The 24,660-nt window shown below is 36.6% G+C and overlaps 1 protein-coding gene across 1 annotated transcript; it reads right to left on the reverse strand.

The window, feature by feature from the left end:
* Positions 1 to 23,410: 23,410 nt before the first annotated feature.
* LOC116631549 (60S ribosomal protein L21-like) lies at positions 23,411 to 23,961 on the reverse strand. Its single transcript, XM_032402784.1, has one exon. It carries the CDS (start codon positions 23,924 to 23,926, stop codon positions 23,444 to 23,446), a length of 483 nt encoding a protein of 160 aa, XP_032258675.1. The 5' UTR covers positions 23,927 to 23,961; the 3' UTR covers positions 23,411 to 23,443.
* Between the last annotated feature and the right edge of the window lie 699 nt (positions 23,962 to 24,660).

Here is a 24,660-nt window from a genome sequence, read left to right on the forward strand (position 1 = left end):
AATTGAACACTCTACCCTCTGGCACATCTGCTTATTTTAGGTCTAAAAATTGTGGTCCCAGAAGCTGGAGATATCTACAAAAAATGGCAAAATTTTAAATGACTTAGGAGTACATGGCCATTATGGGGAATGTTCCATTTAGACAAGATTGTTCATTTAAGAAGTGCACTTGAAAGCAAGGGTTCCCAAGTCACACAAACAGAATGCTATACCTATTTTAGTTGGCATGCAGAAGCTTCCAAAAGGCTTCAAGACTCCAAAATAGCTTCATTGAAAGATTCATCACAAAAGGTTAATGAAAAATTAAAGACACAGAGGCACCTAAAAGACTGTAAGACTAATATCACTCCTACTGCTTTCCTCTTATCCTACTCTACTGGAGTACTCATTCTACTAATTCTCTATCCAAAGAGACCACAAGCCAATAAACAGGAGTCCACCAAGGTAGTGACCTTACAACTGTGAACAGTTCTAAGACCAGAAACCTAAAACACCTGGGCCTCCCCCCACTGAACCCCAAAAGAGTTCATCATCAAAACACTAGCCAGAAATCAGTGTCTTATTTGCAAAAAAAAAAAAAAAAAAAAACAGACAGTGGAAAAAAATTGTCCTTAAAGTTTATATGCAAATCCTGCCACATCAATTTGTATGTCCCCATATCAACCCTCGAAGAAAGGCCCCTCCTAGAGTTGATGGGATTTAAAGGGATTTTCTAGTAAACTGTTCTCAGTTACTCCCTTAAATAACCAAGGGGAATTTAAAATTTAAAAGGAATGGAAGGCCTTGCCAAATTTGATTAGATAACAGGGCTACAAACTCTAAATCCCACACACTCAGGAGCTCGTATATGGGATCCTGGGAAACTGGCAGCAGATGGCAAAGGGTGAGAGTTCTTACCAGAGTCTGCTCTCCTAAATATCTCTGACTGGTTGGGAGAGAAAGTAAAATTCCATGTTGTCTCTTATTGGCTATTGATCTTTTTTCTCTCCCAGGAACAGCTATCGCCTTCTTGTTTTCCTTATTTTGTGTCCTGAGAAGCTGGCTTGGATTTCTGCCTATCTGGGGCTTGAAGGTTGTTGGTTCTTAAATATCCAGGCAGCTCAACCATAACATTGAGGAACCAAAAATATTTGCATTTCCCTGATGATTAATAATGTTAATTTTATGTACCTGTTATGTACCTAAAAATGTTAATTTTCATGTTGACCATCTGTATGTCTTGTTTGGAAAAAATGCCTATTCAAGTCCTCTGCCTATTTTTTTTAAATTAGATTGTTTGTTTCTTGCTATTGAGTTGTATGAGTTCAGTAAATATTTCAGATAATAACTCCTCAGAATTTATAGACAAGCTGACATGCGAATCTATGTACTCAATGTGCTCTTAGGTTTAAATCATTATAATGAAACATACTATTTTTTTATAACCCTTTGCAAGTTTCCTAAATTAGGATTTAATGGTTGGACTTGTTTTTCAAGTGTGTTTGGTTAACTTTTATGAATCTCTATTAATTTAATTAGGCATTTCCTATAAAGGAAACTTTTTTTATATGAAAGTGTCACATATGACTTCATAACTCCTTAGGTAATTGTGGAAATTTTTAAAAGTGCATGATATATATTTAAATATTAATAACTAATATTAATTTGAGAAGATACTAGCCAGAAAATTCTGAAACATACGGAAAAATTTTAAATCTAGATTTGTGTATCATGATGGAGACGTCTTCCATTTTCACACTCCCATAATGTATTGATTAGTGAAAATTCCAAATAATTTAGCAGATACCAATGCATAATCATAGTACATTATATCATTTACCACACTAGCAACCCATTCATTGCCCTTCTTCCATACAGCACTCAGTTCCAATTTTCTCTGTGACATTTTTGTGACTAAAATAACAACAAAAAATCCTCCTCCAAGACCCAATAGTCTTTATTGTGCTAATGAATCATTTGTCACTTATTTTACACGTACTTATTGATGAAAGCTCCTTAATTCTGTCTGCTGGGATTTAATACCTATTCTTACTGACCTCGATGACTTTTCTCCCTTTCCCAATAGTCCCATCTTCTGAACAAAACTTTTTTCTCCTTATCTGCATTCCTAGTCAGTTTTACAAAAGCTAAGAGACTTGCTGACACTTTTTTTACAGTTTCCACTTCTCCACATATTATTTTAGTTTTCCATTTTTCTAAAGATAAGGAATATGTCAGAAAATCCATGGGTAAAGATCAGAAAAGAGCAGGAAAACCTCAAAGGCTAAATTTTATCTCAGACTTCTTCTTTTTTCTTTTAAGATTCTATTTATTTATTTGAGAGAGAGAGAGAGAGAAAGAATGCGTGCAAGATCCCGGCAAGGAGCAGAGGGAGAGGGATAAGCCGACTCAGTTCTGAGGGACAAGCCAGACACGGTGCTCTATCCCAGGACCCTGAGATCATGACCTGAGCCAAAATCAAGAGTGGGACACTTAATCGACTGAGCCACCCAGGCACCCCTTAAACTTCTTATTAAAAGGTCATCTACCTCCTTGAATAAGCTTTAATAAAGATATTTTAAACTAACTACTATGGGGAAAAGGAGGAGTCTAAAATAGAGAAAAAAACTTTTTTTTTTAATCTTAGATATGTAAATGCAAATATTTTAAATTATAAAATAATTTTTTCAGTAGGGGCAAGGAGAGATTTTGAATGAGCATTCATAAGGAGAATGAAGAAAGGGTTATCAAGAAAAGATGATGTAATGAAAAATAGCTTCTCCTTTTGTATTATGTCCTAGAACCAGTGGGAATGACAGAAATGGCAACATATTTCTCCACCAGACATTGAACATTTAACCATCTGACTTGTCAGTTTAATGCCTTTTTTATCTCTAGACTTCTTTTCTATTCCTTTCTTTGGCCTCATAATAGAATGTTTAACTTGACAACTTTATACCTTTTACAAGATAAGTTTCACAAGATAGGACTTGTTAAATTTCACAAGATAAGTTATAACTTTCACAAGAAAAGACTTGTCTTCTTAAGGACAGCTTCCTGTTGATTCAGATTACTTGGTCATTACTCCTAATGTAACTGTCACGAGTCTCCCTGGAACTAATGCTCTTCCTTCTCTACTGTTTTGTGTCTCCAAAAGAACCCCTCTGTCTTTACTTCCTTGTACTTGGCTAAGCTCACGTAATCTATTTACTTCAACTACTTTTATGCATATATTTTAAATTTCCTTGCAAGTTTATTTTTTAGTATATGTGCCTGGCAATGCCTCGCCTTGTGCTTAAACCCAAATCGATAGCTACCACTGAAGAAAGCTTTGCAAAAAGTGTCAGTACAAGGTCATGTTTATCAACACCATCTGGACATAATAATTCAAATAATAATACAGGGCAACTGTTATAATATATAATATTTGTGTTACTTTGCTCACTCATTGCCCCCAGTGTATCCACTCTGTATCCCCCAGTGTATTCATTCTGCTTCTCCTTCCAACATTTTTTGAGTTTTCTTTTTCTCTATCATCTAACTGATAGCAAACTTGTTCATACTATAGTTGATGTAACCATCTACAGCTGTTGTAACAGTATTAGCTCTGTCGTGTTGTTACTCCATTCTCCACTTTGCAATGAGGAAGTATATTGCAACAGACAATATTCATACAACTTATGGATTCTCTCCAAGATGATAAATAGCCCTGAAGATAAAATATATTAAAAATAAATGACTTAAAGGACAATCACAATCTGAATTTTTCCCACATTTGGAAATTTATCCCATATATCTTACTCTCATTACTAATATCTCACTGAAATATAACTTCCAGAGGAATGTCTTCTTTGGTTTACCTCTCATTTTATCCAGTTTCTATTTCATTGCCCTCATTTTAGCTGTGAACACATTTTCAATATTTGCATTCTTCTCTGGCCTTCAAGTTCCATGAAAACACAGACCACTGCACTCTGTTCTTGATGACATGCCAAGGATTTTTTACAGTAGGTAGGGTAGGCAGCATGATGACTGCAGAGATATCCACATCGTCATCATCAGGATTTTTTACTATGTTACCTTACATGGCAAAGGAACTTTAATTAAATTTGGGATCTTGAGATGGAGTGACCAAGTATTCTGGAATATGTGGATGGATCAAATGTAATCACAAGGGTCCTTTTAAGAGGCAGGTGGTTATCAGAGTCAGAAAAGGAGATTTGAAAATGAAAGCAGGGGTCATTTCCTATTGCTGGAAGGGGACCACCCTCTAGAAGCAAAGGCAAGCCATGGATTCTCTCCAGGAGACTCCAGAAACATAACCCTGCCCACTCCTTGATTTTAGCCTAATGAAATCCATTTTTCAGGCACTTGACTTCCAAAATTTTTAAATAATATATTTGTGCTGTTTCAAGACACTACATTTCTGGTAATTTGTTGCAGAAACAATGCAAAATCAATACAGTAGGTGTCCAATAAATTCTTGTTATGTGACATGTTAATTCTATAGATACATTTTAGCATGTCTGGGAAAAAACAACTTTGAATTACAAGGCTAAGAAATCCAAAGAGGAAAATCACCGACTATACAAGATAATTTCACTTTAAATTCAAATTTCAATTTGTTTTAAGAACATTTTCCTTCATCTTAAGCAATTATTCTTGAGGTTACATAAAAAGCACTGTTTTAGAAAAGTCATGATACTATATATATATATACTCAAGTACTTATAATATCAAGTAAAAATTAATACCATATGTACACTGAAACTATTTACCTCACATATTCCTTAATGATTCATCAGATACATAGATTACTCCAATTTTATTTATAATAAACACAAAATTATAACAGTATTAGACTCACTTCAAAATACAATTGCATTACATATTTGCTATAATGATCACAAATAATTAAAATTATAAAGTGTTGAGCCATTTATCCTAAGTAATCTTGGCACAGTTGCTAAAAGATAAACATTTGACTCATAAAAGGAAGCATCAGGGGGTGCCTGGGTAGCTCAGTCATTAAGCCTCTGCTTTCCCTCAGGTCATGATCCCAGAGACCTGGGATCCAGCCCCACATCAGGGCTCCCTGCTCAGCAGGAAGCCTGCTTCTCCCTCTCCCACTCCCCCTGCTTGTGTTTCCTCTCTCACTGTGTCTCTCTCTGTCAAATAAATAAAATCTTAAAAAAAAGGAAGCATCAGTCAGAAAAAGAGAAAAATCAATACAGATATTTATAAATATGAACTAATTTGGGTTACTGGGTTGGAATATTAACATACTTTAACTTACTCTGAACAAGTATTTCCTTAATTTTGCTTGTATATCTTGTATATACTTACTTTCATTTTGGCGTTATTTTTCTAGCTAATATAATAAGTGTTGCAACAAAGAAAATTCTCCCGTTGTTAGAGAGAAACCCACATTATTACTATTGATTTCAAACTAGTAAAATTGTGTAAATAATTTTAGTTTTGATACTAGGCTTGCCTGTCTTTATTTTGAATGAATTTTGAGTTCTAATATCTTGCAGTTCTTGCCTAATATCAGTTTTCAAAGGGGAGAGAGAAGGCTATGTATTTTCATTTAGTTAGTCATATGCCTGTCTTAAGAGTAGCTATACTCAATCTGTTTCTGAATCTATTTGGGACATATTTCTGTAAGAAAAACTACCTAGCAGATGTCACTGCAGTTCAGAGCCTGTATTTAAACTGCATGCTTGCTGGTTCTCATTGGTGTATACAGGATATTGATTACATTGGAAAGGAGACTAAAAAGTGTAAGACTATATAATTTTGCATGTCTAATCTAGAGGTAGTGCATCTGCAATAATGAATGGTACCTAACTAGGTCTTCTATTACTATTTGCTGAAAGCAAAGAGAATAATGTACCCCGTCATCATTCAAAAACAATAATCTGCTCAAGTGAGACAATAAATTATGTTCATCAATATTCACTGCTTTCATAGAAAGCCAATTATTTATAGGAATTATAAAAATGAAATTATAAATATGCAATGGTGCTAACTTGAGTTATACATACCAGTCTTCATTTTCTAGATTCACATGGAGCTATTACAATTCCCTGGTGATGAACACAAATAATAATAAGTGCCCCAAGATTAAAAAATGTTCCTAATCTAAATGTGAAATATGTGTGTGATTATTTACAATAGTGCTTGAGAGCAGTGACAGGTTTTAAAGAATGTTATTAACATCATTTCAAAATCAAATCCTTGCTTATATCCTTTGATATAAATGAAAATGACAAATTATCTGGGAAAAGCAAACTATCATATTTAGACATTATACTCTCTAATGTAAGCTTACAGTGTGTTTAGTCCTACGATCTGAAAAAAGAGGAATGAAACCAAAATACTTCATTCAAATGTTGATTGTTATTTCAGAAGTCACTTTTTTTTTTTCTTTTAGATTCTATAATTTCTCACTTTAAAATCAGGCTAAAAATCCCTCTCATCAACATCTCTAAACTCTATACCATCAGAAGTACTAAAAAAGAGTAAGGAAGATCTGGCTTATGATTAATTTGGCTCTTATCTTTTATCAAAGAAGTCATTTAAGCATAAATAATTATGGCAGAAACCATTGTCATGTTTTTGTAAGTTATTAAAATTGCTATTTGTGGAGCATGGATGGCAGATCATATAATTGCCTATCCACTGATTGTTATTGTAATAAATACAGAAATAAAATAGATGTGGCTATCTTAAGCTCCATATTTAAATCCGAGAAGGTTAAAAGTGAAATAATGAATCATGCTAAGATCCCTGAGAATTTTCTGAATCATTCAATTACATGGGAGGTACAGAAACATTTAGCTGATGATTCATTAATTTGTGACACAGTTACTGTGAATTTGAAAGGCCAAAACACTGGATGAAAAGTAAATTTCCCCACCCCTCTGCCCCAGCCACATTGTTTCTACGCTTTAAGAATAGTGCTATAAATTAGTAAAAGGTTTACTGATTTGTACTATTCATCTGAATAATTAGACGTTTTAAAAATAAAGACTTCCTGTTTGCCCCAAAAATAATGTTGCATAAATTAGTGGTTATTTATTTTTGTTTACATTCTCTTCAGGTTAGAATGAAAAGTCAAGCCTAATGGCTCCTTAAACGGGTTATCATGCACCACCACAAAACTGATGGAAGTATACATAGCACCATTACTGTATGCATTTATTTTATTGAGACATCTCAACTTCAATAGTATAAACAAGAAAAAAATCTATGTTTCAAAAACTGTCCCTCAACCACGTTTACTTCACCACTGGTTAGTGGTTCTGTTAACTACCTCTTACCCAGATTCCATATTTTTTCAGTTTCTTTGTGCCATTTGTATACATTCATTTGCCTTTTAAAAAAATTTTATTTTGTATCTAATTCAAAATTAATTTTCCTCCTGGCCTAGTAAACACTTGAGTTCTAACTAGGAGACAGAAAGATGTGGCTATGGTCTGGCTCTCAGAAAATTAAGCTTTCTTAAAATGGTAGTACTAAGAGAAGAGATGGAAAAAATATGTAAGATCCCAAATGACTAGAAGATGTTGGTAATAGTCTAATAATCTGTTGTCTAGTGGTGGTGGCTATTTCTCTGACTAGTGACTACAATGACCTGAGTCTTGGGAAACTCAAGTGCTGCCTCCCATGGGGTACATAGAGGCATATTTAGAACCCCTGTGACCATCACATTGCTCATTTTTATAATATATTCCTGCTCCACCTTTTCTAGGTCCAATCACCTCCTGCCACAGATAATCTCTCCTCTATCCCTTTCTGAGCAGGAAGATATCCTGAGGAGGGAAGTGAATAGAAAACTTTCTTAATCTTTACTACATTCCAAGACACCCATTTTCTACATATGGCATGAGAAGACTTGAGAAGACAGCCTCAGATCTCTCAGTTGTCTTTTTTCTCTTCATCTCAGCAGCATGATGTTTTCTGAGGGTTTCAGTGACTCTTCATTTCTCTAGAAAATTCCACCAGCACCTGGGGGGAAGACACCCACTCCCTCAGAAACCTAACCTTACCAGTTGTTTGGTGTGGCCACTCAGCGCCTTACTCCTTGTAGTCAGGAATCTATCTCTTCATCTTTCCCTTATTGGCTGGTGGGGGACAAAGGTGGTTGCTGGAAAACAACTCTTATAAAATGGTCACCTCTTAAGGAGCCTGACAGGAATTAGGCTGACTTGGAAGCTGATATCCATATGGACTTAGAAGGCAGTATATTTATTTAGAGATTCAGGTCCTCTGATTTGATTTTTAACAAGTTTCAACTCAAAAGGAGAAGTGTCACTTGATTCTTTATAATTAAAAAAAAAAAAAAAAAGAATGGCTATAAATGGCATGGTATGGATTGGATGAGTTATTACTTTAATTTTGCTGGAGAAAAATTCTTTCCTTAGTCCAGGGATATTACTATTCCACCTAGAGCTGTATTTTTGGAGAAGCATGGGTGATGCCCACCGCCATAAAAGATTTCTTCTTGCTATACCAACTTTACACATTATCTGTACTTTAAAAGTCTTAAATGTGTATGTTCTGTCTTATTGCAGATTTTGGTTCTAGATTATTGGGTCTGCTATGTGAAAGTTTGAAGTATTTAATAATGTGAATGCCTTGACATTTCTAAAAGTTTTAGTTTATGGATATCTAGATTCTTCCTCTACCATTTCCCCCTAGAGTTGTTATCCCAGGATATATTTTTTCTGGAAATTTTTACTTAGAACACTTGGTCTTTTTCTGCTTTTTTTTTATTTAAATAAACCCCAGTAAGGAAATTTAGTAGCCATTTGGATTCTTTTCTGATACTAGCCGTATTGTTGGTGATTTGAAAATATCTGCAGCCCATACCGACTTGCTGGGAGCAGCCTGTAATTAAGGACCTTTCTTCCCCCAAGTTTATCAGTTCTGCTCCACTTGTTAACACTTTGGCTTCAGGTGCTAAAAAATAATAATAATAATAACTACTAGTGTGATGATTCATCATTATTAATTTATATCATAACTATATCAGTGTAAAAGTCCCCTTTTTGATGTAGGCTATTTGTTAATTTCACAGCAAAGAGATAAATTTGCCTGAGAAGTAAAAACAATAAAAAGCTGTAGTTGGTCCCAAAAGATTAATAAATCTGTTAAAGCATATTTCAAATGCAACTGGGTATGGAAGCAATTAAAAATATTAATTTGTATATGATCAGATTTGAGAGTGATAAATTTAAAAGTGGCAGATTTAGTGTATCTTTCATTATTGTTCCATGCATTATTTCACTTAGGGACTTAATATTATAAATAATTTTTATAGATACTAAGAATTTTCTTTCAAGGCACTGATTATTTTCTACAACCACACAAATGCACTGCAGTATTTGCTTTCAAATAATACATTTTAGGCACATAGTATGCACTAAATTGATGTCACTTTCCTTTCTTTTTGTTATACATTTTAATAATATACAAGACAGATTTTAATAGTTTTTTTTAAAAAAGGTTATTTATCTTATTTTATTTATTTACTTACTTATTTTATTTATTATGTTCTGTCATAAGCAAAAATTCAACCTATCTTTGCTGATCACCCAGCATTAATTTCTGAAGGAACAATTAATGGGAAGTCACTTCCTTAAATCTACACAGTTCACTCCATTCCTGTTAGTAAATTTCAGCATTAATTTTGTTTTCATTTCAATGTAACATTGATTTTTATCTTTCACTTTTATATTTAGTTTATATATATTTTATGTTTAGTTTATTTCTCTTTTCTTCTCATTCAGTACTAATTTATAGGTCTTCTATAAACCCTCCAATCTGGCCAAATTATTTATTTTATCTACCCATTTAAGTTCACTACACATATACATTTATATAATTTCACTGAATTGAAATTTCGTATTATTTATTACATGGGAGACAGACACAGTAGGATTTGTACATAGGGTCACTGTTAAAAATTACAATTAATAAAATTTGTTACAGATTGTGAATGCTTATGGAAATCCACCATTACATTTCAAACAGTGGAAGTTTAAAGACACATTCTTTGAGAATGACATCTTCTTTAGATGAAATATTTTTTAAAAAAATGTAATTCATGGGGCACATGGGTGGCTCAGTTAGTTAAGCATCCAACTCTTGATTTCAGCTCAGGTTATGATCTCAGGGTCCTAGGATCAAGCCCCAAATTGGGCTCTGCACTCCCTCTCCCTCTGCCCCTCCCCCCATTTGTTGTGCTCTCTCTCTCTCTAAAAAAAAAGTTGTTCATTTAATATATTTTGTAAATTTAGTCTACATCAGTCAGGGTTATCCAGAGAGACAGATATATGTAGATCTAAATATATTCTCTTTAAAAAAAAAAAAAAAGATTTTATTTATTTATTTGAGAGAGAGAGAGTGGGAGAGAGAGAGCACGAGTGGCGTGAAGGGCAGAGGGAGAACCAGACTCCCTGCCAAGCAGGGAGCTCGATGCAGGGCTCCATCCAACCAAGACCCCAAGATCATGACCTGAGCTGAAGGCAGATGCTTAACCGACTGAGCCACCCAGGCTACCCTAGATCTAAATGTATTCTATTAAAAACTCTATATATATGGAGAGAGAGAAAGAGATTTTTTAAAGAGCTTGTTCATGTAATTATGGATGTTGGCAAGTCTGAAATCTGTAGGGCAAACCAGCAGGCTGAATATTAAGGTAAGAGTTGATGTTACAGTCTTGATCCACAATTCACAGTGCAGAATAGACAGGCTGGAAATTTAAGCAGAGTTTTTATGTTTCAGTCTTGAGTCCAAAGTTTTCACTGTTAAGGACTTCAACTGATTAGATGAGGCCCACCAACATTATAGAGAATACTCTGCTTTACTCAAACTATATTGATTTAAATATCAATCACATCTTAAAAACATCTTGACAGCAACATCTAGACTTGGTTTGACCAAATAACTGATACTATATAGCTAGCCAAGTTGACCTCTTGAAATCAACCTGTGATCATTTTTGATGATACCTCCATGCAACTACATCTGTGTCATAACTTTCTTCAAATTCTTATTCCAACTCTGAATCTCAGTTAAAATGTTTGCTCTCATTTTGTTATTTTCGAAAGAGCAAGGTTCTCTACCAAAGTCGGAAGAATCTAAGATATATCCATCAATACTTTCCTTAGAAATTTCCTTGGCTAAATATGTAATTTATCACTTGCAGGTTCTGCTTTTCACATAACTGCAGGACAAAATTTTTCTAAGCTTTCTGCTACAAATAACAAAGATAGCACTTTCTCCAGTTTCCACTTACATGTTCATCATTTCCTTCTGAGGATTTATATACTATTTGAGTTTATAAATTAAATATTTTCAGCAGATATAGGTGAAATCTCAAAATTGATATCTTCGTCATTCTTTCAAATTTGAACCCCTTTATTATGCTAATTAATTAGTTGAAAAAACATTTTATATAAAGAATACTCAGAAAATTGATATATTACATGTAATTTGCATATATTACTTATTTGTGAAAATATTAATCCATTTAAATTATATTAAATATAAGAAATTATATATAATTCATTATGTTATATCTGTGTAGATCTATGTATTGATTATAGAATTAATTATGTTCTATCTATATAGATATATAAAATAGGGCCACATATATATTGGATTTCATTTAATCCTTATAAGCCTACAAGTGTCTCAACTAAGAAGTTTGATAATATCATTGAAAACAGGTGTGTAGAAGACTACAATTCTTCATGTATTTGTTCAGTTCATATTCCCGTAGGATTCATATATATCATATGCTAGATGTGCATGCATGTAACAATAAACTTGCAACTTCTTGAAAGTAAAGGGCATGCTTTTTATCTTTGTTGCTGCAACATTATCCTTATAACTTGATAAAAAGTCATGACAAAGAAGGAAAGAATTATGAGTAAGTACATAAATAGGTAGAAATTAAGTAAATTGAGTTCAGTTAGTAGGATAGCCTTGGATGTACACAATTGCAAATACACTGCATAGCAGACATGCTGGTATGTGTATACATAACTTAAAATTGCACTTGAGTTGGAGGAGGATTTAATTCGGAGAAGTGCTCAAATCACAGGTGAGAGGTGAAGCATTTGAGGATTAGCAGAGGTTTGATGAAGGTGAGCGACACTTGCAGCAGAATGAACAGCCTGTGCAAGCAAGCACCACTAAAACAGGAAGGCGCTCAGGGAGTCCGTGTGGTGAAAAGTGAGATGTGAGTGGGAGAGGGATGGACAGTGAACTAAAAAATCATTCAGGAGTCTAGCGATGGATGGCAGCCTGGAATTCAGACGTAAATTTGAGGTTTTAGAGAGTGAATCTACTTATGAAGAGTTTAAAATAGAATTGCTATGTGTTTGGATTTGCTTTTTTGTATCTGTTGATAGGAATATCTGAAGAGTAGTGAAGCTGTAGTCAGGGGAAAGAGCAAGAAACCTGTTATAAACATTCAAATGAAAGGCGACAAGTGACCTAGACTAGTGAGACAAAAGGAAGGTTATGGATTCCTATGGAAGATAATGATTAAAAGGTCAGACAGAGGAACACCTGCCTTCAGCTCAAGTCATCATCTCAGGGTCCTCGGATGGAGTCCTGGGATCGAGTCCTGCATCAGGATCCTTGCTCAGTGGGGAACCTACATCCTCCTTCTGCCTGCCGCTCCCCCTGCTTGTGCTCTCTGTCTCTCTCTCTCTCTCCCTATGACAAATAAATACAATCTTTAAAAAAAAAAATAAAAGATCAGACAAAAATAAAATGGATTTGAAATTGATTAATTTAATCATTTCAAATGTGCTTTCAGTTGCACAGCAATGTGAATGCACTTAATGGCACTGGACTGGATACTTAAAAATGTATACTAATTTTTTATATTAGGTGTTTAGATATAATTTTAAAATTATTTTGGGGTGCCTAGGTGGCTCAATCGGTTAAGCATCTGCCTTAGGCTCAGGTCATGATCCCAGGGTCCTAGGATTGAGCCCCGCATCTGGTTCTCTGCTCGGCAGGGAGCCTTCTTCTCCCTCTAATTCTGTCCACTGATCTGCCTACTTGTGCTCTCTCTCTCTGTCTCAAATAAATAAATAAAATCTTACTTATTTATTTGAGACAGAGAGAATGAGAGAGAGAGAGCACATGAGAGGGGGGGAGGGTCAGAGGGAGAAGCAGGCTCCCTGCCGAGCAGGGAGCCCGATGCGGGACTCGATCCAGAGACTCCAGGATCATGACCTGAGCCGAAGGCAGTCGCTTAACCAACTGAGCCACCCAGGCGCCCAATAAATAAAATCTTTAAAAAATTATTTTTAAAATTGCTTACAAAGGGCAACTTGTCAATAAGGCTTTTTATGGATATGTGAGTCAGAATATGAAAAAAAAAAAAGAAAAACCTAGCAAAGTACCTGTATTTATTATTTATTTGATTACCAAGGTGATTAAAAAAGTAATGCCCTCCATGGGTTTGTTTAGAAACACTAAAGAGTTTCTAAAATGAGCTTACATAATTTAGAATCACATCATTGTTTTAATTATATTTTAAGCAAATAAGATTAGGAAAGAAAACATGCATAACTTCGTATCACTTCCACTTAACTGATGGGAGGGACTCGATGTTAGACGGGAAAAAAAAGTAACTCCTAGGGTTTAGGATTTCAATATTAAGTACTATGGGCACACCTGGATCAAATATTTAAATTCTGCAAGAAGCTATAAAAATATCCAGGAATGCATGAGGCCAGAGTTTTTTCATCCTGAAACAGAGAACATAGTGGTTTTAGGAGAAGGGGGAGGATCAGGGATCATAATTATTGCCTAATTGCCTTACCAGAGCTTCTTTTATCGTGAAATGAGTTGACAGACTTTTAATCTTTCTCAGTATATTCTAGAAGATGTTGCTTTGTTTATCTGACCTTATTTTTTGAATAAGTCAACAGTATACTAAAATTTCTGGGAGAAAGTCTGGTCTGGCTGAAAATAGCACGATAGAAAGCCACCAGGGGGGGTTTGTCATTATGAGTTACAGCCGCACATCTATAATACCACTGTTTCCCTACAATCACTGCAATGAATTACAGTAATACATTCAGTCCTGATAAATGATCTACTCAGCTTCTGCTAAAATTAAACTGACTGCAATCCAGACGAGTGCAGCCACATATTAACACTGCGTCCACCATTTCTTGTCTCTATCCTGGTGAATTATGGAATGGTAGTCCTACCTTTATGCATTGATTAACATTGCTGCTACAGCTTTTTCACAGATCCATGTTCAAGAGGAATAGAAAGTAGGCTCAAACATTCTGCTGCTGCGTTTAATGCTGTCATCACAAAATAAATATGTGGTGTTTAAAATCAAATCTTATAAATAACTCTAGACATAGCCATACTGCAAAATATTAATCACTAATTTCTTTTAACATTACTATCTTTTTCCCTAACACTATGAAGATAATATTCACAAATGTCAGTATAGATATGTTAAGAAGTGATGACTATTTTTTTTTAAATGCTTCGCCATTTTCTGGAAAGTCTAAGAAATACTCTTAAATTGGATATTTCTGCATATTCTATAATACCCATTTTGAAAACTCAATCAATTGTATTTAATTTGTTGGAATGTGTGAAACACACACAAACATATATTTCTTAGACAGTGTTACCTCTTGAAAAAATAATGTTGCTATAATTTTCAGAAAATGAGATGCTTACACTTTGTATATTTCATTTTGTCCTTGGCTTATAGGAAGCTCAGAATTGAATGAGGTACTTAAACATTATATAACAAAAGCCGAGATTAGTTGTATAATCATTTTCCACTGCTCTGTATTTTAATGGTGCAACTTTAAATATTCACCCCAAAGTCACATCAAATTCTTTACAAAGCATGTGGACATAAAGACATTGTAATTATGTAAGTTATAAAGATAAGTAACTTTTATGAGAAATGCATGATTTCTACCCAGGAAAAAGGGTTATTTATGATTAAAAATATATTACTATAATACTAAAATAATAGCATACCTTGACATTGAAAATTTCTATCTTATAATTTGTTACATTTACCTCAAATTGTTTTTCTGAGAGCTTTCAAAATGATTGAAGATGAAAATTATGTGCTACAAAAAGACTTGGGTGGTATTGTAAAAGTAATTGATCTAAAGACCCGCATACTTTAGGGTCACATACTCTTTAAAATAAGAAACAAAACAGTGCAATTAAACACACAAAGTTTCAGTATAAGTGTGATTCAGAACTTTCTAAATAGCCATTTTCTGTTTCACTCCTATTAAGACAAAATAAGGAATGTCCAGTACTCACTGTGGTCCAATCACTGATTTTTGATCAATCAAATTAATAACCCTCTCTTTACTGGGAACGTAGCACTACAAGAGTAGTCAGATTTGAGTCACTTGTGGAGAAAGGAGCTTAAAATTTCCATCCCCTTTAGTAATACTCTTGTTATTTATAAATATGCATGTAATTGACTAGCTGCCCCTGTTGACATGGCATATTAAAACCTTAAATATTTGGGGGGCGCGGAGCAAGATGGCGGAGGAGTGGGAGACCTGGATTTCGTCTCCTCTCAGGAATTCAGCTGGATAGGGATCAAACCATTCTGAACACCTACAAACTCAACAGGAGATCGAAGAAAAGAATAGCAACAACTCTCTGAACAGAAAAGCGACCACTTTCTGGAAGGTAGGACGTGCGGAGAAGTGAATCCGAGGCGATATTCGGGAGGATAGACGGCGGGGGAGGGGCCTCCGTCGGCCGCTTCTGGCAAGTGATAGAGCTGCGGAGCACAAAATCAGAACTTTTAGAAGTCTGCTCCGCTGAGGGACGTCACTCTGGTGGCGAAGTGGGGGATGGAACCCTCGCGGGACAGTGTGGTCTCAGGACCCTCGGGGTCACAGAAAGACCGGGGGTGCCTGAGTGCGGCAGAGCTCCGAGGTATCAGAGCAGGGAAGCCGGCTGCAGAGACGGAGCCCAGGCGCGGGCTCTCAGCTCGGGGTTGCCATAAATCGTGATCCGCGGCACAGTCGGGCCACTGCTCCTCCAGCAGGGACCCAACAAGCGGCAGATCCGGGGAGACTCACCTTCTTCCCCCGGGAGGAGAGGTGCAGGAGCGCACCGCGGGGATCTGCTGGGTTTGGAGACTCCACCCGGGGTCGGGTGCCAGATAGAAAGGCGCGGTCACAGGCCGGGTGAGCGCGGAGTGTGGCCGGAGACCGGGGAGACGGGAGTGACTGAGTGCTTTTCTCTGGGGGCTCGCTGAGGAGCGGGACCCCGAGTTCTCGGCTCCGCCGGGGCAGAGACTGGGAGGCCGCCATTTTCACTCTCCGCCTCCAAAGCTGTACGGAAAGCTTGCAGAGAACAAAAGCTCCGGAGAGCAAACCCGAGCAGATTACTTAGCCCGGACGGCAAGGGCGGGGCAATTTTGCCTCCGGCAAAGACATTTGGGAACCACGGCAACAGGCCCCTCCCCCAGAAGATCAGCGAGAACAGCCAGCGAAGACCAAGTTTACCGATCAATGAGAACGGCAGAACTCCAGCGCTAGGGGAATACTGCACATAGAATTCATGGCTTTTTTACCATGATTCTTTAGTCTTTCAAAGTTATTTTTTTTAACTGTCTTTTTTTCTTTTTTCCTTTTTTCTTTTTTTTTTGAATTTTTCTTTTTCCCTTTTTCAACCAACATCTTATCAATCCCTTTTTAAAAAAAAAAACATTTTTATTTTTCATTTTTAAAGTCATATTCTATCCCTTCATAGTAGTTACCCATATTTTTGGCATATATATATAAGTTGTTCTCTCTTTAAAATCTTGAGATAGTTTCTTCTAACAGATCAAAATATACTCTAAATCTCTAGTGTATGGTTTTTTTCTACTCCCCTGCCTGATCACATTCTCTCCCTTTTTTCTTTCTTTTTTTTTTTATCCTCTTCTTTCTTTTTTCAAACAACTTATCAAATCCTTTTTTAAAATTTTTTATAATTTCCATCTTTACAGTCATATTCCATCCCTTCATCATATCAACCCTTATTTTTGTACATATATAAGTTTTTCTTTCTTTAAAATTTTGGGAGGCACTTTCTTTTAACAGACCAAAATACACCCAAAATCTAGTGTGTGGCACTGATCTATAATCCAGCCTGATCATATTTGATCACATTCTGTTTTTGTTTTGTTTTGTTTTGTTCTGCTTTTGTTTGTTTTTATCTTTATCTGTTTCTTTTTTCTTTTTTTCTTTCCTTTTCTTTTTTCTCTCTTTCCCTTTCTTTTCCCACTGCTTCAGGTCTTTTCTGATTTGTTTAGAGTATATTTTCTGGGGACGTTGTTACCCTGCTAGCATTTTGTTCTCTCATTAATCTATTCTCCTCTGCACAAAATGACAAGACGGAAAAAATCACCTCAACAAAAAGAACAAGAGGTAGTACCGACTGCCAGGGACCTACTCAATACGGACATTAGTACGATGTCAGATCTAGAGTTCAGAATCATCACTTTAAAGATACTAGCTGGGCTTGAAAAAAACATGGAAGTTATTAGAGAAACCCTTTCTGGAGAAGTAAAAGAACTAAAATCTAACCAAGTAGAAATCAAAACGGCTATCAATGAGGTGCAATCAAATATGGGGGCGCTAACTGCTAGGATAAATGAGGCAGAAGAAAGAATCAGTGAGATAGAAGACCAAATGATGGAAAATAAAGAAGCTGAGAAAAAGAGAGATAAACAACTACTGGATCACGAGGGCAGAATTCGAGAGATAAACGATACCATAAGACAAAACAACATTAGAATAATTGGGATCCCAGAAGAAGAAGAAAGAGAGAGAGGGGCAGAAGGTATAATGGAGCAAATTATAGCAGAGAACTTCCCTAATTTGGGGAAGGAAACAGGCATCAAAATCCAGGAAGCACAGAGAACCCCTCTCAAAATCAATAAAAATAGGTCAACACCCCGACATCTAATAGTAAAACTTACGAGTCTCAGAGACAAAGAGAAAATCTTGAAAGCAGCTCGGGAGAAGAGATATGTAACCTACAATGGTAGAAACATTAGATTGGCAACAGACATCCACAGAGACCTGGCAGGCCAGAAAGGACTGGCAGGACATATTCAGAGCACTAAATGAGAAAAATATGCAGCCAAGAATACTATATCCAGCTAGGCTGTCATTGAAAATTGAAGGAGAGATAAAAAGCTTCCAGGACAAACAAAAACTAAAGGAATTTGCAAACACGAAACCAGCCCTACAAGAAATATTGAAAGGGGTCCTCTAAGCAAAGAGAGAGCCTAAAAGCAACATAGACCAGAAAGGAACACAAACAATATACAGTAACAGTCACTTTACAGGCAATACAATGGCACTGAATTCCTATCTTTCAATAGTTACCCTGAATGTAAATGGGCTAAATGCCCCAATCAAAAGACACAGGCTATCAGATTGGATTAAAAAACAAGACCCATCGATATGCTGTCTGCAAGAGACTCATTTTAGACCCAAAGACACCCCGAGATTGAAAGTGAGGGGGTGGAAAACCATTTACCATGCTAATGGACACCAAAAGAAAGCTGGGGTGGCAATCCTTATATCAGACAAATTAGATTTTAAACCAAAGACTGTAATAAGAGATGAGGAAGGACACTATATCCTACTTAAAGGGTCTATCCAACAAGAAGATCTAACAATTGTAAATATCTATGCCCCTAACATGGGAGCAACCAATTATATAAGGCAATTAATAACAAAAGCAAAGAAACACATCGACAACAATACAATAATAGTGGGGGACTTTAACACCCCCCTCACTGAAATGGACAGATCGTCTAAGCAAAAGATCAACAAGGAAATAAAGACTTTAAATGACACACTGGACCAAATGAACTTCACAGACATATTCAGAACATTCCATCCCAAAGCAACGGAATACACATTCTTCTCTAGTGCCCATGGAACATTCTCCAGAATAGATCACATCCTAGGTCATAAATCAGGTCTCAACCGGTACCAGAAGATTGGGATCATCCCCTGCCTATTTTCAGACCACAATGCTTTGAAACTAGAACTCAATCACAAGAGGAAAGTCGGAAAGAACTCAAATACATGGAGGCTAAAGAGCATCCTACTGAAGAATGAATGGGTCAGGGGCACCTGGGTGGCTCAGTCGTTAAGCGTCTGCCTTCGGCTCAGGTCATGATCCCAGGGTCCTGGGATCGAGCCCCGCATCGGGCTCTCTGCTCAGCGGGGAACCTGCTTCTCCCTCTCCCACTCTGCCTGCTTGTGTTCCCTCTCTCACTGTATCTCTCTGTCAAATAAATAAATAAAATCTTAAAAAAAAAAAAAGAATGAATGGGTCAACCAGGAAATTAAAGAAGAATTAAAAAAATTCATGGAAACCAATGAAAATGAAAACACAACTATTCAAAATCTTTGGGATACAGCAAAGGCAGTCCTAAGAGGAAAGTATATAGCAATACAAGCCTTTCTCAAGAAACAAGAAAGGTCTCAAGTATACAACCTAACCCTACACCTAAAGGAGCTGGAGAAAGAACAGCAAATAAAGCCTAAACCCAGCAGGAGAAGAGAAATAATAAAGATCAGAGCAGAAATCAATGAAATAGAAACCAAAAGAACAGTAGAACAGATCAACGAAACTAGGAGCTGTTTCTTTGAAAGAATTAACAAGATTGATAAGCCCCTGGCCAGACTTATCAAAAAGAAAAGAGAAATGACCCAAATCAACAAAATCATGAATGAAAGAGGAGAAATCACAACCAACACCAAAGAAATACAAACAATTATAAGAACATATTATGAGCAACTCTATGCCAGCAAATTAGATAACCTGGAAGTAATGGATGCATTCCTAGAGATGTATCAACTACCAAAACTGAACCAGGAAGAAATAGAAAACCTGAACAGACCTATAACCACTAAGGAAATAGAAGCAGTCATCAAAAATCTCCCAAAACACAAAAGCCCAGGGCCAGATGGCTTCCCAGGGGAATTCTACCAAACATTTAAAGAAGAATTAATACCTATCCTTCTGAAACTGTTCCAAAAAATAGAAATGGAAGGAAAACTTCCAAACTCATTTTATGAGGCCAGCATTACCTTGATCCCAAAACCAGACAAAGACCCCATCCAAAAGGAGAATTACAGACCAATATCCCTGATGAACATGGATGCAAAAATTCTCACCAAAATACTAGCCAATAGGATCCAACAGTACATTAAAAGGATCATTCACCACGACCAAGTCGGATTTATCCCTGGGCTGCAAGGTTGGTTCAACATCCGCAAATCAATCAACGTGATACAATACATTAACAAAAGAAAGAACAAGAACCATATGATCCTCTCAATAGATGCAGAAAAAGCATTTGACAAAGTACAGCATCCTTTCTTGATCAAAACTCTTCAGAGTATAGGGATAGAGGGTACATACCTCAATATCATAAAAGCCATCTATGAAAAACCTACAGCGAATATCATTCTCAATGGGGAAAAACTGAGAGCTTTCCCCCTAAGGTCAGGAACGCGACAGGGATGTCCACTATCACCACTGCTATTCAAGATAGTATTGGAAGTCCTAGCCACAGCAATCAGACAACAAAAAGAAATCAAAGGCATCCAAATTGGCAAAGAAGAAGTCAAACTCTCACTCTTTGCAGATGATATGATACTTTATGTGGAAAACCCAAAAGACTCCACCCCAAAACTGCTAGAACTCATACAGGAATTCAGTCAAGTGGCAGGATTTAAAATCAATGCACAGAAGTCAGTGGCATTCCTATACACCAACAACAAGTCAGAAGAAAGAGAAATTAAGGAGTCGATCCCATTTACAATTGCACCCAAAACCATAAGATACCTAGGAATAAATCTAACCAAAGAGGCAAAGGATCTGTACTCAGAAAACTATAAAATACTCATGAAAGAAATTGAGGAAGACACAAAGAAATGGAAAAACGTTCCATGCTCATGGATTGGAAGAACAAATATTGTGAAGATGTCAATCCTACCTAGAGCAATCTACACATTCAATGCAATCCCCATCAAAATACCGTCCACTTTCTTCAAAGAAATGGAACAAATAATCCTAAAATTTGTATGGAACCAGAAAAGACCCCGCATAGCCAGAGGAATGTTGAAAAAGAAAAGCAAAGCTGGCGGCATCACAATTCCAGACTTCCAGCTCTACTACAAAGCTGTCATCATCAAGACAGTATGGTACTGGCACAAAAACACATAGATCAATGGAACAGAATAGAGAGCCCAGAAATGGACCCTCAACTCTATGGTCAACTAATCTTTGACAAAGCAGGAAAGAATGTCCAATGGAAAAAAGACAGTCTCTTCAACAAATGGTGTTGGGAAAATTGGACAGCCACATGCAGAAGAATGAAACTGGACCATTTCCTTACACCACACACAAAAATAGACTCCAAATGGTTGAAAGACCTCAATGTGAGACAGGAGTCCATCAAAATCCTAAAGGAGAACACAGGCAGCAACCTCTTCGACCTCAGCGGCAGCAACTTCTTCCTAGACACATCGCCAAAGGCAAGGGAAGCAAGGGCAAAAATGAACTATTGGGACTTCATCAAGATAAAAAGCTTTTGCAAAGCAAAGGAAACAGTCAACAAAACCAAAAGACAACTGACAGAATGGGAGAAGATATTTGCAAATGACATATCAGATAAAGGGCTAGTATCCAAAATCTATAAAGAACTCATCAAACTCAACACCAAAAGAACAAAGAATCCAATCAAGAAATGGGCAGAAGACATGAACAGACATTTTTCCAAAGAAGACATCCAAATGGCCAACAGACACATGAAAAAGTGTTCAATATCGCTCGGCATCAGGGAAATCCAAATCAAAACCTCAATGAGATACCACCTCACACCAGTCAGAATGGCTAAAATTAACAAGTCAGGAAATGACAGATGTTGGCGAGGATGTGGAGAAAGGGGAACCCTCCTACACTGTTGGTGGGAATGCAAGCTGGTGCAGCCACTCTGGAAAACAGTGTGGAGGTTCCTCAAAAAGTTGAAAATAGAGCTATCATATGATCCAGCAATTGCACTCCTGGGTATTTACCCCAAAGATACAAAAGTAGGGACCCGAAAGGCTACGTGCACCCCGATGTTTATAGCAGCAATGTCCACAATAGCCAAACTGTGGAAAGAGCCAAGATGTCCATCAACAGATGAATGGATAAAGAAGACGTGGTATATATATACAATGGAATATTATGAAGCCATCAAAAGGAATAAGATCTTGCCATTTGCAACGACGTGGATGGAACTGGAGGGTATTATGCTGAGCGAAATAAGTCAAACAGAGAAAGACATGTATCATATGACCTCACTGATATGAGGAATTCTTAATCTCAGGAAACAAACTGAGGGTTGCTGGAGTGGGGGGTGGGGTGGGAGGGATGGGGTGACTGGGTGATGGACACTGGGGAGGGTATGTGTTCTGGTGAGCGCTGTGAATTGTGCAAGACTGTTGAATCTCAGATCTGTACCTCTGAAACAAATAATGCAATATATGTTAAGAAAGAAAAAAAGAAGAAGAATGTAGCAGGAGGGGAAGAATGAAAGGGGGGAAATCGGAGGGGGGAAGAACCATGAGAGACAATGGACTCCTAAAAACAAACTGAGGGTTCTAGAGGGGAGGGGGTTGGGAGGATGGGTTAGCCTGGTGATGGGTATTGAGGAGGGCACGTTCTGCATGGAGCACTGGGTGTTATGCACATACAATGAATCATGGAACACTATATCTAAAACTAATGATGTAATGTATGGGGATTAACATAACAATAAAAAAAAAACCTTAAATATTTTAATTTTACCTGACTTGAAGAACAAGGAAACTGAAGGATGGTTAGTTATCACTGATATTTTTTAGGTGTTCAAATGCATGGTACATCATTATCCCAAAGTTCATAATTTCCATTATCCCAAGGTTCACTCTTGGTGTTGTACATTCTATGGGTTTGACAAATGTATAATTAACTCACCCCTCAACTTTACTGCCCACAAATATTTTACAGTCATTCAAATTTTTCAGATTTATGCTAATTCTATTTAAAAAATTGAAATTTCTCCCAGGATTCCTGGTTAAATTTTTTAATTCTTATATTTTGTACCTATGTCATATCAAATTCAAGCTTAATCATTTGCCTTTTGTTATGTCTCTTGCACTCCTTTCTTTCCTAATTTAACACCCTGTTCATAGTTTTCATCAATAACCACCTATATTGTTGCAAGAGACTTGTTGTTGTTACTGATGTTGTTCAAAAAAACTGTACACCAGTATTAGCTAAATTCCAAAATTTATTCACATTTCACTAGTTTTCTTTTTTTTTTTTTTTTTTTTTTCAGTCTTGAGGTCTTTTATTTTCTTTACATTTATCATGCCATGAATTCATAGGGAATGGGTTCCAGCAGTTCGGGCTCCTTTCCATTAGTTCTCACAAAGTGTGCTTCTCTGGGTGGGGCAGGCTGGCGCTTCAGTTGAACCCAAGTACCTTTCTCTTTGGCTTCCTTCTTTTTCTGATCATTTTCCTTCACACGCTTCAGGAAGCTGTCTCGGCTCTTTGAGTGTTTAATATGCTCAATGCGTACATTAATTCTCTTGGCAAGAATCTTGCCCTTAACTTGTTTGTTTACAACAATGCCAACAGCATGCTGAGTAACATTGTAGACTCTTCCAGTTTTGCCATGGTAACATTTGTGGGGCATTCCTTTTTGAACAGTGCCCATTCCCTTGATGTCCACAATATCACCTTTTTTATAGATTCGCATGTATGTGGCCAAAGGAACAACTCCATGTTTTCTAAAAGGTCTAGAGAACATATAGCGGGTGCCTCTCCTCTTTCCCTTTGTGTCGGTCATTTTGGCGAATTACTGGAAGATGGCGGTTCCGACCGAAAGCTCACTAGTTTTCTTATTAGTGCCCTTTTTCTGTTCCAGGATGTTGTCTAGTATACCACGCTGTATTTAGTCATGATGCCTTCTTAGTCTACTCTGGTCTGTAATACTTTTGCATCATCTTTCATTACCTTGAAAGCTTTAAGAATTATCTCTCGGACATTTGTAGGCTGTCTCTGAGTTTTGTTGATATTGTCCTCATGTTTATACAAAGGTATGGAATTTGGGAAAGAAATACCAAAAAAATAAGTAAATTTCTCTTTATATCAATGCAGGGGATACATACTCTCATTATGACTTATCACCGTAATTGTTAACCTTGATCACCTCATCGAGGTAGAATCTTCCAGGTTTGTCCACTGGAGAGATTCTTCATTCCCCTTTTGTACACTACTCTTTCAGACTAGTCAGTAAGCCCAGTACATGCTCAAGGGAATGGATGGGGCAATATCTGTGTAAATTATAAATAAGTTGGAATTTTCTATACAGAATAATTGTCCCCTCTTTGGCATTTATTTATTATTCAATCCCTTATTTATATCACTATGGACTCATAGATATTTATTTTGTTCTTTATCTCTTATAATCCAATACTAAGAGATTAATTTTATTTACAAAATTGTCCCAGATTTTCACATTAGAAACTGTTGTGGGTTGGCTCCTGTTATTTTTCTTGTTTGTTTTATTAACCCCCATCT

This window comes from Phoca vitulina, unplaced genomic scaffold (assembly GCF_004348235.1).
Source record: "Phoca vitulina isolate PV1807 unplaced genomic scaffold, GSC_HSeal_1.0 scaffold5, whole genome shotgun sequence".
In the NCBI taxonomy this organism is placed as follows: Eukaryota; Metazoa; Chordata; class Mammalia; order Carnivora; family Phocidae; genus Phoca; species Phoca vitulina.